The sequence below is a fragment of the Chelon labrosus genome (assembly GCF_963514085.1).
Source record: "Chelon labrosus genome assembly, chromosome: 7".
Lineage (NCBI taxonomy): Eukaryota > Metazoa > Chordata > Actinopteri > Mugiliformes > Mugilidae > Chelon > Chelon labrosus.
In genome coordinates this window covers 15,612,978-15,629,069 of record NC_140343.1, presented here as the reverse complement: position 1 = coordinate 15,629,069, position 16,092 = coordinate 15,612,978, and the positions used below count along the sequence as shown (strand labels likewise).

Here is a 16,092-nt window from a genome sequence, read left to right as displayed (position 1 = left end):
CCAAATTATGAAGTGGCATTTTCTCCGTTGCTGCTTAAAAAAAGTCAATTTATTCATGTGGCCCACAGCAGCAGCAGCTAATTTTACCCCTTCCGTTCATCTACATCCACCTTAAGCTACAGATTATATATCTTGAATTTGATGTGGATTGCCCTTGTTTTGCTAAGTGAGCAGAGGAAATGGCTCTTAATTCTGTTTCCTGCTGCAGCACCGTATGTGCTGTGTGTTTACAGAGCCGCGCTAAGCTTGGTGAGCCTGTGTTGTGTTATAAAACTGTTTGTGTGTGTGTGTCGGCATGTTCAGACAGGAGCTGCTTTGCTCCAACTCGTTTACATTCCTGAGACAAGCGGCACAAAAGGAGTCTGCTTTGGCTTCTCTCCTGTCTTTCTCTTAAGCTCTGCCAGCTTTCCTGCCTGTTTTTTTTCCTCATATTTAAAATAAGGGACATTTATCTGACAAATACATAAATCATAAAACTTAAGAGTCCAATATCAATTAGATTTCATTATTTCTATGCTATTTGTTAATATTAAGACTGCTGTATAACGAAAGATGAACCACTGAACCACTTCTGACTGAATGGCTCATTCAGTCTGCAATGACCTCTATTAAATGGTCTCCAATGAACGAGGGCAAGTGACACTTGAGAGGCGCCACGTTTACGTTATTTGTTGCAAAGAAGTACTGTAAGTCTGGAGGTGGAGGTGGTAATGCCCACCTTAAAGGGGTTATAATGCCATTTCAAAGAATATACAGCTGTAGGTTGTCTAATCACAACGTCCATGGAGAAGTTTTCTCTTAGAAATCTTAGAAGCCTTGGTGCAGTTGCAAGTCCAGTGCTTTGGAGAGGAACATTGTCAGAAATGTCAACAAGAACCCCAGGATCTCTGTGAGATTGATGACTGTAGGTGAACTGCCCTATTCTGTGCTTCAATGAGGGTTCATCATGTTGATGGGCTTCAAGATCACCGTCCAAGGAAACCTCTGTAGCTCACACGGCTGCACATCAAAGTCAGATTTTAGAAGTCGGTCATTTTGTCTGATAAGACAAAACTGTTATAGCACATGAATGTTGCTTATTTTTGGTGAACAGAACCAGGGACCTTCAACCCTGAATACACACCTCCCCACAGTCAAACATGGCGGGTCCAAAACTTGTTAAAGGAGACGAATAATCAGGGCTCTGTACTGGCCTTCTCAGAGCCCATACCTCAGTTTCTTTGAGTTCCTATAGCAGGAACTCAAGGTTCAGGTTCCACTTACGTGTCTTTGTTTCTTTGGAAATACTTACACTATAAACACTTGCTGGTACAGGTCTTTTCCTTGGAAAACCTAATGTTTTTCCTTGGTTTTAAAAATGGTTTTGACCTTAACTGTTAACTCGCCCCATGTGTGGCGGACCGTAAGCAACAAAGCAGAGGGAGGGGTGAACTCTTCAGCTGTGTACAAAGGTACACAAACAGTGACAAACAGAGGCAGCGCTGATAGAGTGAGGGCAAAATACACAGTGCACAACAGATAAAGCTGACTGTTCCGCATTTGGATGTGTATATTTATCAGCGTCCCGCCTGCTTTATCAGTTAGATGTCCAATAAGCAGGTAGTAATCAGAAATGTTCATGTGCTTGTATTATTCTACTCAAGGTTAGATGTAGTGGGCCTTATGTGAAAAGGCTGAAAGAAGAATTCACATCAGTGCATCAGTCTGATTTATGGTGATACCATGGTGTGAGTATCGGCCCCTTCAGTAATGAAATGATGAGCATAACCCCACCACACATTTTGACCTGGAAAGCAAAAACAATACTGAGGTGATGTCAGAAGAGAGTATCCTAAAATTAAAGTTGTAATGATCTTCTGAAAATCTTAAATGAACTGACATGGCATACAATCTACATCACCTTTCAGATGTCGTAATTGGTAACATTTGTTTGACCTGATTAATATAGTACAACTAATTACACGTGTTGCACTTCCTTGGGCTGAAACTTGTGGTTCTAAAGCTGAATATATATCGGAGCTATTCTCAGACTAATTATATGGGGTTCAGACGACATTACAATATTGGTAGCCTTGGAATCCGTACGACTTGCATAATGCCAGGTTTATTGCCCTAATCTCTAGCTTTGGAGATGAGTGACGACAGACGGCTCTGGGCGTGGTGGCTGCGCCGTGCAGCGGTACAGAAGCGGGCCTGTCTGAACCGTCTGAACTGTCTAAGCTGTCCGTGTAGCCTAGAAGCTATTCAGCTGATCTTAAACTCCCTCCAGCTTGCTCCTTCTTATCGGCTCCCTGTTTTATCTCCCCGCCCCCCCCTTGTCTCTTCTGTCTCCTCTGGTATTTCATGGACGTGCTACACGTGTATTGCCCCTAACTGTCTCTCTGTTGTTGCTTTCTCGGATGAGTTGCTGTTGCTAAAATGGAATGGAAATTGGAAAACCTTGTATCTCAGCTGTTATGTCCACTTTCTGAAACGGTGAATTGGGCCAGTGATAACTCGAATCAATGGAATAGTCACTGGTTGATTTGATTCAGTAAGAGTTCAGTGCAGCTGACATGATATGACTTTATTATTGTAGCCTTTCTGATAATATAGACCAGTCCAAACGGAAGGAATTTGGTCAGTGTTTGTTCTCTGGGACACTCCTGATAAATCCACGCTCTTGTTAAGTTTGCCCCCTGCCTTCCTCTTCCTCCTTTAATCATGTGTCTCTCTCTCTCTCGCCAAACCTTTTCAGATGAATACAAGATGAAGGGGGTGGAGGAGGTGAAGTACATGAGAGGGGATGAAAACCGAGTGAATGCACGCAACCAGGAGAACCTGGTGAGAGACACACACACACACACACACACATACAAACCGTCCAGTGACAGCCCGTCATCTGCACACACACACACACACACACACACACACAGACAGACTCAGACCTTTTCTTGACAGCTCATCAGCTGAAGCGCACAGACCCGTGTTTGTGTCCAAAGGCAGCTCCGTCAGCCCCGACAGCCTGCACATACGCACTCATTGTCTCCTGCACAAGCACAAAAACGCACACAAGCACACAAGGCTGTGCCTCACACACAGGTAGAGACAACATGCTGGCGTGTGTGGAATGTGTGGGCTGATCGCTTGGTTGGGTTGACTCACTCCTGCAAAAGGTTTTTGGTTTTAAACGGCGTAAAGAGGCGTTTGCCACTAGTAAAGCTACTTCACTTCAGAATTGTGCACAGAACTCGACTGTCCAATCCCGCTCGCATGATGATGTAAATAATAGATAAGCGGAGGCACATTTTCACAGATTTACAACCTCATCAGCTCAGTGTTATAGTGAGTGAACACGAGTGCTTGTTTACTTGTTTTCGGGAATCACTTCTGTCTGGCGTCCTGGCAAGTGATGGAACATTGACCAATATAATAAATCCTGATTAATAAACAGAAGCACTGCCTCCGTGCATCAAATTACATTACTGTAGCTAAAAACAACAGCTTTATCAGCTGGCCATAGCCACCAGATAACCTCTTATTATCTGAAAGTCCCTGTGTATATCAACAACACGGGGAAAGCAGAGGTTTTTCATGAAGATGTCAGATAAGATGTAGACTCTGATGTAGACTTCATGCACAACTGTTTTCAAGACACAAGGAGTTATTTAATATCTCTTGAATTACGCAAACTTACTGCAGTGTCGCTGTCACAGGCATTTACATTGGTCTGTGGAAAAACTGTGATGTCTGTGATCTGTGACAATGCAGCAAGCAGCAATTTGGTGACAAGAGACCAAGGAACTTTGGTGACATTCAGCAAGCGATAGTCTAACACATTTGAACTTTAAGTCGATGCAATCAAGGCGACAACCAACAGGAGTGACTGATGCAGTCGATTTACAAGTGATATGAAGAGTTCCCCATGAATTCACTGCGAGGAAAATGAAAGGAAACACTGTCCAACTGGTTCCTTCTGCCAAATTCCTCATGCTGATAGCGGGCTTGGAGCTTCACGTGAATCCAGATGAAGCAACGGCATCATTGATTGAATTTTCTTTCTTTTATTTATTTTTTTTAATGGAGAGCAGTGAGGCCAAGGAGAGCTAGCCACATTTATAAACTAGCTATATTTTCATGTTCTGCTTGTTTCACTCAGACACATCAGGGGTGGGCAATAAAGAAAAAGGTTGCCCAGGCAACCAGAGCCTGGAACGCCTACTGCTTTATGTCTGTATGGGGCTCCAGACGTAAATGAAGATGATGTCACTGAATGTGACATCATGTGACATCATACATTTGCCCTTTAGGATGTTGCCTAACAGGCGGTTTATGCCTCTGCGTTAAGTTGACGCTGAGGCTACGGCAACAACGCAGACCCTACAAAGACCCAAGCGCTGTAGCTGACGTGCACCTCCCCAGAAATGTAACTACGTGCCGTGGCAACGCAGAGCGCAAGAGCCGTGATCGGTCCGCTTGGTAGTAGCGTGTTTCCGCCTTAGCATTTCCAGCTGCTGCTCCATCTCCGCAATTTTCTAATTGATTGTTTTGGATCAATGAAGATGGAACACATTGAGGAAAGGTTAACTGATTGGGTTCGGAGATACAAGCGTTTGTGTAACTTGTCTTCGGAAAGTTTCAGTCGCCGTTATTGAAAGTGAAGCGGGAAGTGGAAACCGAGATCAACCTGATTTTCAAAAAAGACAGCGCCGACTAGCATTTGGGTGGCGTTTTTTGACAGAGCGAGCCACACTGACGAGCACCGGCGTAGGCTACATGTGTAGCTTACGACATCTATGTCCCGCAGAGGTATGAACTCCGCTTAACAACAGGGCCGACTTGGGTTCTTCCCACACAAAACTGCCACATCACCCTAAAATATGAGGTCCACTCATCCAAACGACTTCAAACTTGACTCTGTCGTTATTGCAAAGGTCATGAAACCTGTTCTGTCATTTTTAAACAAAGCAAAATTTGGAACCTGTGTACATTGTGCTATTTTGCTGAATAAGCTGTTGTAATACGCACATTTGCACAGCCAGTCATGCTCTAGTACATCCTCATTACATGTGGTCAGACCAGTATTTGTTTCTCACAACGTGTCTTCGCCGCTGTGGTTTTTTCTCAGTTGTTTCCTTATATAGAGGAATCCTCTCTCACACACTCAACAGTGAGTGGGAAAATATGCAAGTTTTTTCGGTTGGTCGGAATCACTGCAACCTTTCACAGCAGGATGACGGTACACAGCCCAAACTAGGAAGGGAACTCACGCTAGGTGATGCACAGTTTTATCAGACTCTCAAGTGCGTACATTATATCTCGGCCCCGTGCAGTGGCTGCCGTGCAGTGCAGTACCTGCTGGGTGTGATTGCAATGTGTTAATCCAAATTAGGCCTGACGTTTGCTTTTGGTGGTGTGAGTGTTTGCTGATATGAGCTGTTTGTTTTTAACATGTTTTATCTGCTGATAAAGAATACTAATGGTTTGTGTGTGTGCTTTCAGGAGAAGAGTAATGCACAGCACAGGGGCAAACAGCAGAAGGAGGTCGCTTCAGCAAACATCAAGTCAAAGTAAGTGGTTGACGCCTTCATAGTGTAGGTATCAGTTAGAAATGTATAAAATATATCATCTACATGTTTCTACATGGAAATAAAATGTAATTGGCATAATTGAAATCCCCATAAGAGGACTTTTTTTATAAATTCACTGTGAAAATCTATTAAAAAAAATAAATAAAAATTGCTGCAATTAAAGCTGACAGGAATTTGTTGTACTGACAATGTATTATAATTTGGCCGACCTGACCCTTTGATGAACTGTTCCAGCCATTTAAATGCGACTTCAGTATGTTAATATTATGAAGTGTGAAGTAAGTGATCTCTCGTGTCTGGCTATTGTAATCCTGTCTCTTGGCCAACCTCAGTCCCTGTGAGTGTTGACTGAGAGTGTGTACACACTGGTTGCTGCTGGTTGCAGGAGTATTTTGCCTCCGGATGAGAGACGGGGTTAATACTTTATAAAATAATTATTTAAAATCCTCTACAGTCTTCCATCCCAGTGGTTATTTACAATGCAGTGTGTGCGTATGTGTGTGATTGGGGGGAGGAGTGGAGGGGGGGGGGGTGGGGGTGTAATGGAAAATTCTCATGATGTATTTGTTGCCTCCCTTCTACTCCTCATCTCCAACCTCCAACTTCCTCTCCCCCTTGCTCTTACTTTTCCATTTGTCTCTCCCTCCCTCCCTCCTGCTCTGTCTCTCTCAGTATTCACACGTCAGAGAGCCAGCAGGAATTTTTCAGGATGCTGGATGAGAAGATTGAGAAGGTGAGCGGGGGGGACTGTGCATGTGTTGGATCTTGGAGCGTTTGAAGCGTTTAAAGAAACATCCGAGTCTTAAAATTTAAAGAGACACTTTAATTACGCTGCGCAAGAAGCGGCCAAAGTGAAATGAGTAACGTCCGAATTAAGCTTTGATATAATCCATTTAACTTTCTCAACTCGGCCTCAAAACATATTTTCATTGGGGCTGGAAAATTATACGATGAATTATGTTGAATTATCATCCAACTCAGGAGTTGCCCTCAGCTCCACAATGTGCTTTAATACCTTTATTATCTTGATCAGTTATCTTGATCTCATATTTTTTGAGCAGTTCCAAGCAGGTTTTTTTTTTTTTTTGTTTTGTGGTGTGGAAGGCCACGTTGTCCTGCTGGGGATGGGTGCTGCCGTGGGGGAGTGTTGTTGCTGTGGGGTGGGAGGTGCCTGATCAGCAACGACGTTTATGTGGGCGGTATGTGTCTCGACATACCTCGCCAGGTTTCCCAGAAGAACATTGCATCGTAATGAGATGATCAATGTAATAGACACACAAAGTTATATTCAAAACTGTCTGATTCACGAATGCACCAAATTATATTTTCATTTGAAATGTGATCGCATTATAAAGCAGGAAATGAACCGAGGAAGACGGTGGTAATTGTAGTACATTTCTCCATCTTAAAACCTTATCTGAGGAGGATTAGACAGAAGCTCAGGAGAGGAGAGGAAAGGAAAATCATTAATTTAGCTCTGCATCTTGATGGAAGAAACTAAGCAGCCTAACTGCCCACCTGTCAGCACTTTACAGTCTCATCCAGTACTTTCCGGTACCTGCAAATAGATAAAGGTTTGTTGGCACGTGACGCATAAACAGATGCCTGAATGGAGATAATTGCACAGGTAGATTTAAGTGTGTCATTACTGAGGGTATATAACTTGATAACAGAATAGAAAAACAATGGCTTGTGCACATCTGGTGTTATCTCTTATCCCTTTTGTTTATGTTGCAGGGGCGAGACTACTGTTCGGAGGAAGAGGAGGAGGAAGATGGGACATAGCACAGAGGCCCCCCGAAGTCACCCCCACAGAGAGCCTCACTGTGTGTGTGTGCGCGCGCGCGTGTATGTTAATGCATATGTGTGTGTTTATGTGTGCCTGAGAGAGCGAGAGAGAAATTTGTGTTTTACCAATGGGGCGTTGATGTGACAGGACACTCTGAAATGGTATGTGTGAGTTTTTGAACATATGGCAAAGATAGTACTTTAAACGTAAGTGACGGCAGAGAGAGGGATGCATGAGAGATGGGAAGAGAAAGAGAGAGTGAGAGAGAGCGAATGGGATAAAGAATACTTTCTTCAGAGACTACAGCCCTCCTCTCTTAGCACCTCAGCCCTTCAGGCCCCAGAGCAGACAGATGGAGGTGGCGGAGCGATGAAGGGACAGACAGATGAAAGGAGGGAGAGATGGAGGAGGACGTGATGAAGGATGGGCGCTCATCGTCGTGAACAGAGGGAAGGACTTGGGTCAAAGAATTATTTCCTCGAGCTGGACAACGGCGGCTTCGCAACCCCTCCATGTGTCCCTCCCGATCTGTCCCTCTGTAGTGAGATCCTGAATATTTTAACTTTAACCCCTGCGACTGGGCAAGTGAACTCCCAAATAAATATGGAGGCCAAGTAAGGACGAGCATCTCTGTGGAATGTGTGGAGGACTGAGAGAGACACACGAGTGGAGAAGAAAGGAAGCCCGGGGATGAAAAGATGCTGAAGGCAGAGGAGTTACGTAACACCACCAGGATCCACGCTAAACTGTTTTTGGCCTTCCTTCCTACAGACAGGCCGGGCCGCAGCGGACTGAGAGAATGGGTGAGGGAAGGTGGAGAAGCAGCAGGGAAAATTTGGGATATTTTAATAAGAGAGAGTAGGGAGCAAAGGTGGTGATTTAGAAACTCTAAACTCCTCCTGCCTTCTGAAGTCAAGGACCTTTTTTTTTTTTTTTTTTTATTCTGTTCCGCGTCCACTCATTCAGTTATGTTTTCCCGTTTCTGATGTTCCTTTCTTCGGTTTGTTTTACTCCTCCATCGTAGTGTATCATCATCTTTAAAGTCTTTATCGTCCTCATCACAGCGGCAGGCAAACCGATTTTGCATAATTCAGTGAATCTGCGTCTCGGCCCGCTCCACCCTCCTTCATTTACCATAACATTGCAGCATTTACATGCACATACTGTTTTTGTTTTTTGTTTTTTTTAATTGTGCATAAGTTAACACTCATTCCAGCACACATCTGCATGTACATGCACATCTGACAAACACACACACACACACACACATCACTGTATCCTCTTCATTTCACCAGCAAACTGTCATGCTCATTATTAAGTATCCATAGAGCTCTACGCTATATTTCTGCTTTGGTTCACACACACGTTCATACACAATCTGGCACTGAAGCAACAAACTGGGCTCAGCTTAAACAGGAGGGTGCGTGGTTGCCGTGGAGACACAGACCTGAAATCACTTCTTTCTTTTTTTTCTTTCTTTCTTTTTTTTTTTTTTTTTTTTTGTTTTGTCGTCTTTACCGGATACTCCCTGTTGTATTATTTTGAATACTTTTTTTCTATTAAAAATAAAAATGCAGAAGTTCTGTCCGTCTTAATATGCGTGTGCGTTGCTTTGGGCCGAGTGGTGGAGCGCCGTCGTGCTGGCGGAGAACTCTGGAGTGTGTAGTCAGTCTATTTTCTTGTTGTCATGTTGCCTGAAGCCAAGCAGTCGGAGCAAATTCATTCAGAAGGACCACACTGTGTTGTGACGCCTGCTGGTGAAATATCAGTACTGCAGTCTGGAGGGCACTATGTACTGTGTAAGCCAAGATACAGATCACCTACAAATAAATATACAGTTTAATACAAAGCATCGTCCTAGGCTCAAATAAATTAAGCCATAAAAAAAAAAAATCTACTATCCAGTTCATTAGGTGACAACAAATACACTCTAATATAACATTCGTGCACTAAATCCTATCTTCATGAAGGTGCTGTCAACTGTGTTTCCATGCTGGAGGCTGTGGTTTGTAGTACTGTTGAATTGTGTTGTGTTATACCAACACATGTCAGCGCCCAGTTGAATTAGCACCTCTCTCACGCTATTTCAACATAAACTGAACGTTAACAGTCGCGAAGAAGGATTTAGTTCAGGACATTTATATTAGAACACGTTTTGTTTTCCCTAGTGCACCTAATGATCTGGAAGTGTGGATGTATGCCTTCCAGATGACATTACTTAAGCACATTGAAATCCAACTCAATAACTCTCGTGGCACTCTTCAGTTGGCTCTTTCAAATACAACATTTAAAGGGAGGCTACGCAACCGGAAATGAAAGCTTTGCTGCTACGTTGTTGCCCGGTTTGGTATGATGGCTAATTTTAACTGACGTTGACAAGCTTGTATTTTAAATAGGTGTGCCACTGACATTCCAGCTTGATGACTCTCTGCTTTCTCTAATTACTCAAACCTTTACACTACATCTATATTATGTTTTAATATTTACCATCAAGTTCTGTGTTCAAATGTTTTTATATGATGCGTATCGGACTAATGAGTCTGCTTGGACTCTTCCAGACTGGTTGGACCCATTTCCTGGAAACGATTCAGAAATGTCAATCATTTCACGGCCAATAACCTCTCTCAGATTTCCCCACGTCTCACCTTCAGAAATAGCTCTCTGCTCGCCGTTTCACTGGGACTTTAAACTCCAATAAATCTTAAAATAAAATCAATTAATGCCGCTCTAGCCGATATTTTTATACCAACAGTGGATCAGATTACAAATTGTGACGATCCTTGTTGTGAAGAACTCGGTGTCAGTCCACGGCCTTGAGGAATCGACTGACCTGTGTTATCATTTCTGGCCTGCAACTCATCGACAGTATTTCTGGCTGCATTTCATTAAAAAAAAAAAAAGTGTTCTAATAAACAACTGTGTACTGCCTGTTCAGCACTAAGCAGCTGAATTAGAAATTAGATGGTAAATGTTGTGGATTATTTAGTAGATGAAGATGTAGATATTTCACTCAGGGGTGTAAAGCAGTCCAGTCACAGATAATATCAAAGCATGAGTCAACAGTAGCAAAAATAAAACTCCTTCTCAGTTTGATACGTACTTCATTAAATTCCATAAAACATCATATTTATATATTTATATATTATATTAACAGCAAAATTTCTTACAGCGCATTAAATATTTAATAGTTGTAATCCATCGTAATGAATAAAGACTGCTCTTTTGTCATTACAATGACCAGTGAAGTGAATCGATATCTGCTCCTGTGCTCGGCCTAACGTGCACCCTGTGGGACTGGATGCCATCGTGTTTTGAGTAATAATTATGAAAGGAACATTTAGTAGCACGTTTAGTAGTATTTAGTAGTTCTTTAACAGCGGTACCCAAGTGTCTTTCTGTAACCCTCGGACACACACAAACTCCCTTCCTTACCTCGCATGACTCACTTTTCGGGGGGCACATGAGGTTACAATCAGCAGCCACTGAGCACATCAGCAGCGTGAACGGGTCCCCGCGGGCCTGTGCTCGCAGCGAGGCTCTCCCACACAGAGAAATAAATGTGTTGGAGGCAGACAGAGGGAGGGAGGGAGGGAGGTGGGAGAAGCGAGAGCGAGAAATTAAGACGAGGGAGCTGGGGAAAGTGAGAATGTGGGAAGGAGAGAGCGAGAGGGAAGAGACGGATGTTGCCCGTTAACCTCAGACAGGAATATGGGCAAGAAAATGTTCTTTCCACCCTGACGTAAGTACCAATAAAGAGCCCACTCCTCCCTGCTTTGTGTGTATGTGTGTCTGAAATAAAGTCCAACGTGTGAGAGTCCTTATTAAGGTACAACGTGTTCTTGGCCGCCAGTGTGATTTATTTCCAAACTCTTATAAATATCTGCGCTATATTAACATCCATAAATGAAAACTGTGAAAATCAGTAGTTTGGTTTGTCACAAGTGAGAATATTACTCATACATGACTGATGCTAAAACACCTTTAGCAGCTTCTGAAACAGTAATAACTTGGATTTTGTTGTTGTCTGGTCTCGATGTATGTATTTAAAGACCTGACAGTCATTATGAGAGTACTTCTATGTCTCTGTGTTGCATTTTGTTGGCGGGAAGACCTTTTTTTTGTTTGTCAGAGACTCAATATTTATGCAGAACTAAAAGATTGAAGGCCAAAAAAACAGCTATGCAAGTAAAACACGCATTTTCTGATGTAGCTTTTTACAAGCTAAGGATTATTTCCTTAAGAAAAAAAGAAATACAATAAGATACTATATTCAGATTTGTGTTTTGGACACCCTGAAGTACAATATTACACATTTATGTTGCAGACGCTGAACAGCTGGATTAAATTCAGTTTTGTCTAGACATTTAGTTACTCCATTTTGGTTTTGTGAGGTAACATTAGAGGAGACTTTAAGGCTAAGGCCATGCAGAGCCTTTGTCACAAACACAGGTTTTGTGCACTTTTGTGTCTGTGTGTGTGTGTGTGTTTGAATGTGGAGTAAAGAAACCGCACACATTACAAATTTGGATCATGGTGCATGTTTCTGTGTGTGTGTGTTTGTGTGTGTGTGTGTGTGTGTGTGTGTGTGTGTGTGTGTCTACATGCGTGCAGTGCCCACGTTGACAGTATGAGTCAACTGTGAAAGGCAAAGGGATGGCTTCCTGCCTGGATGCCCAGCAGGCCTTTTTGCTCAGTGTCTTAACTCTCTCCAGCAGTTCCTGGCTGCATTATTCCCACTTTGAAGCAATCCACCTCTGCAATTTCTAAATACATTTATTTGGAAAATGTGGGCTCGTCAACCTCTTCACTGTCCTGTTCTCTTTCAGCGCGCACAAATATTAATTTTCAATCCTGCAGCAGTGTCAGGAGCGCTCTCTGTTCTCTCTCCTCCCCATCCATTTGCATGTAAAACCTCTCTGCATGCTCTGGATTACCTTGGCAAAGGAGCATCTCACATGAAGGGGAGGCCAAGCCTTTGAGAACGTGGATTAAGATGCATTTGCATTCATACTGCACACCCACTAAAAGTGACCTACTTAAATGCCATGAAGCTAATTGCTCAGTGTATACACACCCATGAACAATTATGCAACCGTCTGGATCCATCTACTTATTATCCACAATACAATTTGATGGCTCAGCTGCAATGAGAAGGTGCCTTTTGATTCCACACATCACTGAAGTGACCAACAGTGTGGGAAACGCTGAAATGGATAGTCAGAGAGCCTCGTTGGCTTATGGCGCTGCACTTGTATCGTACTTTGCTGCGGCCTGCCAAATTCACATTAGCTGAGTAAGCAGTCGGTGCCTGGAGCAAGTCTAGTAGTACTGAGGAGACTGTGTCGGGAACGGGAGTTGTTTTTAAGTGAAACGTGTGGGAACATTTTCAACAATCCCAGTCATCTGACGGGGATGTCTCATGCTGTCTGGACTAGAAAGGACTGCGTGTGTGTGTGTGTTTATGTGCACGTGTGTGTGAATGAGAGAGAGAAATCTTCAAGAATAAAACAAGAGCACCACCTGCTGGATCTCTCAGCTGGAGAGTCTTCAGAGAGTGCTCAGCATGATCAGACACTAGCTATTAGAGCTGTACGTCACCCTGACAGCCAGGCGAGGAGGCATGAAGTCCTAAACCACCCACCCACCTACCAACATGCACAAACGCATGCAGTCAAACACAAATCAGCTCACTGAAACTGTCCCCCAGCTGGCATGAAATCGCTTGCTTCCACCGAGCTGTACTTAGGGGGTTCGCCCAACTGCTGGGTAAAACTATAATATTATACACTGTGCCTATAAAATCTCACAGCAGAGTGATTTTGTTCACAACGTTTCCATTTTCCGTTATAGCATATTGCAGAAAAGCATCATCTAGTCTCCCTTCTGCTGTTTAAAACAAAGCTTGTAAAGGAAGCACCACAATCATTGCATAGCTACATTTCTAGCTACAAAGAAACGGCAGCACAAAGCTCTCTCCATGACATATTTTTCTATTCACTGAAAGTAGTTATGAGGGATTTACCCTGTTATTTAAAACTATGGACCAGCGTAAGCGGAGTTATTCTCTGCAACCACAGTTTAACAAACCAAAATCTTGGCAGCTCTCAAAACACACATTTATCCTGGGCATAACTAAAATATATGACAGAGCTCTGCTCTATCTGTCCTCCACAGATCAGTTACAGGAAGACAAATGGCCGAATGTCAAGTACTCAACCAAAATTACAAAGCACACGGTTTGCTGTGAAAGCAGCGGGAGTTCCAGCCATTTAAATAATGACAAAGTAGCTGGAGCCTGACACTGGTCCAATAGGGTGAGGTTGTTTTCTGAATAGAAAACGGAGTGACGAACACAAGTGATCAAGATCCAGGCCTTTATTTCTATGCATTTTCTTCTTACTTTAGTCTAAAAGCCAAACATTCATTGTTACATTTGACCAGAGTTTGGCGTGGTTTACCTGTCCCTGAGCGAGTCACAACAAGGGGGCAGCCTCCTCCAGTCAGCTGTGGATTCCTGGTTATCCTGATCTCTGACCTTCATTTTAGCACACTAGTTTAAAGTTACAGGTTTATAGTCAGCAAACCTTCCTCAAGTGGTGCTTTCAGCTGAAGTTATAGGGTTGTTGGAAGGTATAACTCGGGGCAAGTGTGTGTGTCTGAGGGAAGCCTGTGATTTTGTGGCATCTTGCTGCATTTTTTTTTCTTTTTTTACACTTCATAAATGTGTTTGGAGAAGCACTAGAGGGAGCTAAGGGATAACTCAGACGGATTGAAATACAGTAGCTGAGCTGCTTTCTCTCCCTCTCCGTCACCGTCTCTCATCCGACAAAGAGCATCCAACAACAGAGAACACGGCAGAATACTCTCATTGCCTCAGCTAAGGGAAAACATTACCAGGTGGCAGAGATCCTAGCTTAAATAAACAGAGTGGAGTCAAGACAGGGACAAGCTGGCTTTGCCCGACTGTCTGCGTCTCTCAGTGCGCTATAATTAAGGGTTACTGTAATCATATAAGAGCATACAGTATAATATTATAATAGCGTGTAGAGAATGGATGCCAGCTCTTGGAATGGGAGATATACAGTACGTGTTTGTGGACAAATTTGTGCCGGCTCCACATAGCAAGGAGACGTGATATTTGTGTAATGGTCTTATAGTCTACGTTTGGCATAAATTCTTCTGTCATGCACTGGTTAAATGTTTTGTTTTGGGGCAATGGCTGTTTATTATTTGATGCCACTCACAGTTTGTGGTGCTAGAAATACTATGTTATAATAAATTAATTCATGTTGAGTCATGTCACACTGAACTGTTTCCCCGCTGCATGGAGGAAAATATTATTTCTTTATTTTACTTGTGGTCTTTAACATTTGTATTTTTGATTTCTCTTTCAGCCTTGATAATAACCTGACAGCGAAGGAATCTCTGTCTCTGTCTATGCGTATCTGTTTGTCTGTTCTTCACCTGCCTGTTCTCTTATCAGCTGCAAACTTGCCGGGCGTATTGCAGAAAGTGCACTGTTGAGTTTGGAGACACTTAAATCAGTCCTCATATTTTTGGTGTCGAAGTTTAGGAGCTCACACAGATGATGTCAAATTTTTGTGCAGGCAGAGACCAGTCTAAATCAGCCACGTTGCTAGGTAACAGCTTAGTCACCTGTGATGTCACCTGTGATGTCACGTTCAGGCAAGTATGTGGAAAGAATGTGAAATCAACATCTGCATTTATTTTCATTTATTTATTTCATCAATCCACAGAGCGTAGACATATCATGAGCACACAAAACACACTTCTTTTCAGTTTTGAGACGTTTTTTTTTTTGGTTGATTTACCACAAGAAGTGAACAGAGATTTGTTTCAGTCCATGAAGAAACATTTAATCCTTCAGTCCTACACAGCAAGACCAAATTGCTAAATTTAGATATATGTGTTATTTGTTTGAAAGTCATAAATCTGCTTTCTGTATCTTGTTTTGTTCAAATGTAATACAGCAACAACAACATAGAAATGTTGTCATGTGTCACTTGTACTGTTCACCACTTCATATTAACCTCACGTGTATAAACATTTAATAAATTATACCACCGTATAATGCAGCTGTGAGCACACACAAAGTGTGAACAGTTTACCATAAATTATTTGCCATGAATGGTTGGGTTAAATTAAAATTGTACCTGTTTAATTCACCCACACATAGAGTTAAATAATAAATCTGTACCAAATCAAATTCTTTACAGCTGTGTATCTGTATCGCATCTGGATAAAATGAAAAAATGTTAAAAAAATAAATAAATAAATAAAAAGTGCAGCAGTCTGGTAAGATGATGTCAGAGTTGATGACTTCATTGTCTCCAGTTTTGCAGCATCCAAGAGGCTGTTAAAGGCCAAGGCAGGGAAAAGGAACACAGGAAACATGCAGGAAGCAGGAGAAATAGACTGTTAACATACTGCACTAAAGCCCCAGGTGTACTGACTTAGAACAGAGTTGTCACGGTAGACATTTTACTAATAAGCGGTGGCTTATTGACTGCTGGTTGACTGTCTTCTAAGCAAAGGGATTGCTGCAAGTCTCCACACCAGCAGCAGCAGCAGTAGCCGGCAGGCATGAAAGGAGGGGTAAAAGAGGTACAAAGCCCTTCACCCAACCTCCTCCCCTCTCCCACCTTCTTTCCTCTCTCTCCCAGGCAGCGTGGCTCACTCACCCCCCCCCCCCCCCCCCTCTCTCTCCCTCCC

The 16,092-nt window shown here is 42.8% G+C and overlaps 1 protein-coding gene across 2 annotated transcripts in view; it reads left to right on the top strand.

Annotated features, from left to right (window-relative positions):
* The window catches only part of LOC311490655 (uncharacterized protein C1orf21 homolog), a 28,550-nt gene extending 19,342 nt beyond the window's left edge, over positions 1-9,208 (top strand). For both annotated transcript variants that reach the window (XM_084548266.1, XM_084548265.1), the window contains exons 3-6: positions 2,738-2,823; positions 5,482-5,549; positions 6,243-6,303; positions 7,308-9,208. In XM_084548266.1, coding sequence (XP_084404392.1) covers positions 2,738-2,823; positions 5,482-5,549; positions 6,243-6,303; positions 7,308-7,355 — 263 coding nt within the window. In that variant the 3' untranslated portion in view covers positions 7,356-9,208. The remainder of the gene's footprint in view (positions 1-2,737; positions 2,824-5,481; positions 5,550-6,242; positions 6,304-7,307) is intronic.
* Positions 9,209-16,092: the final 6,884 nt, after the last annotated feature.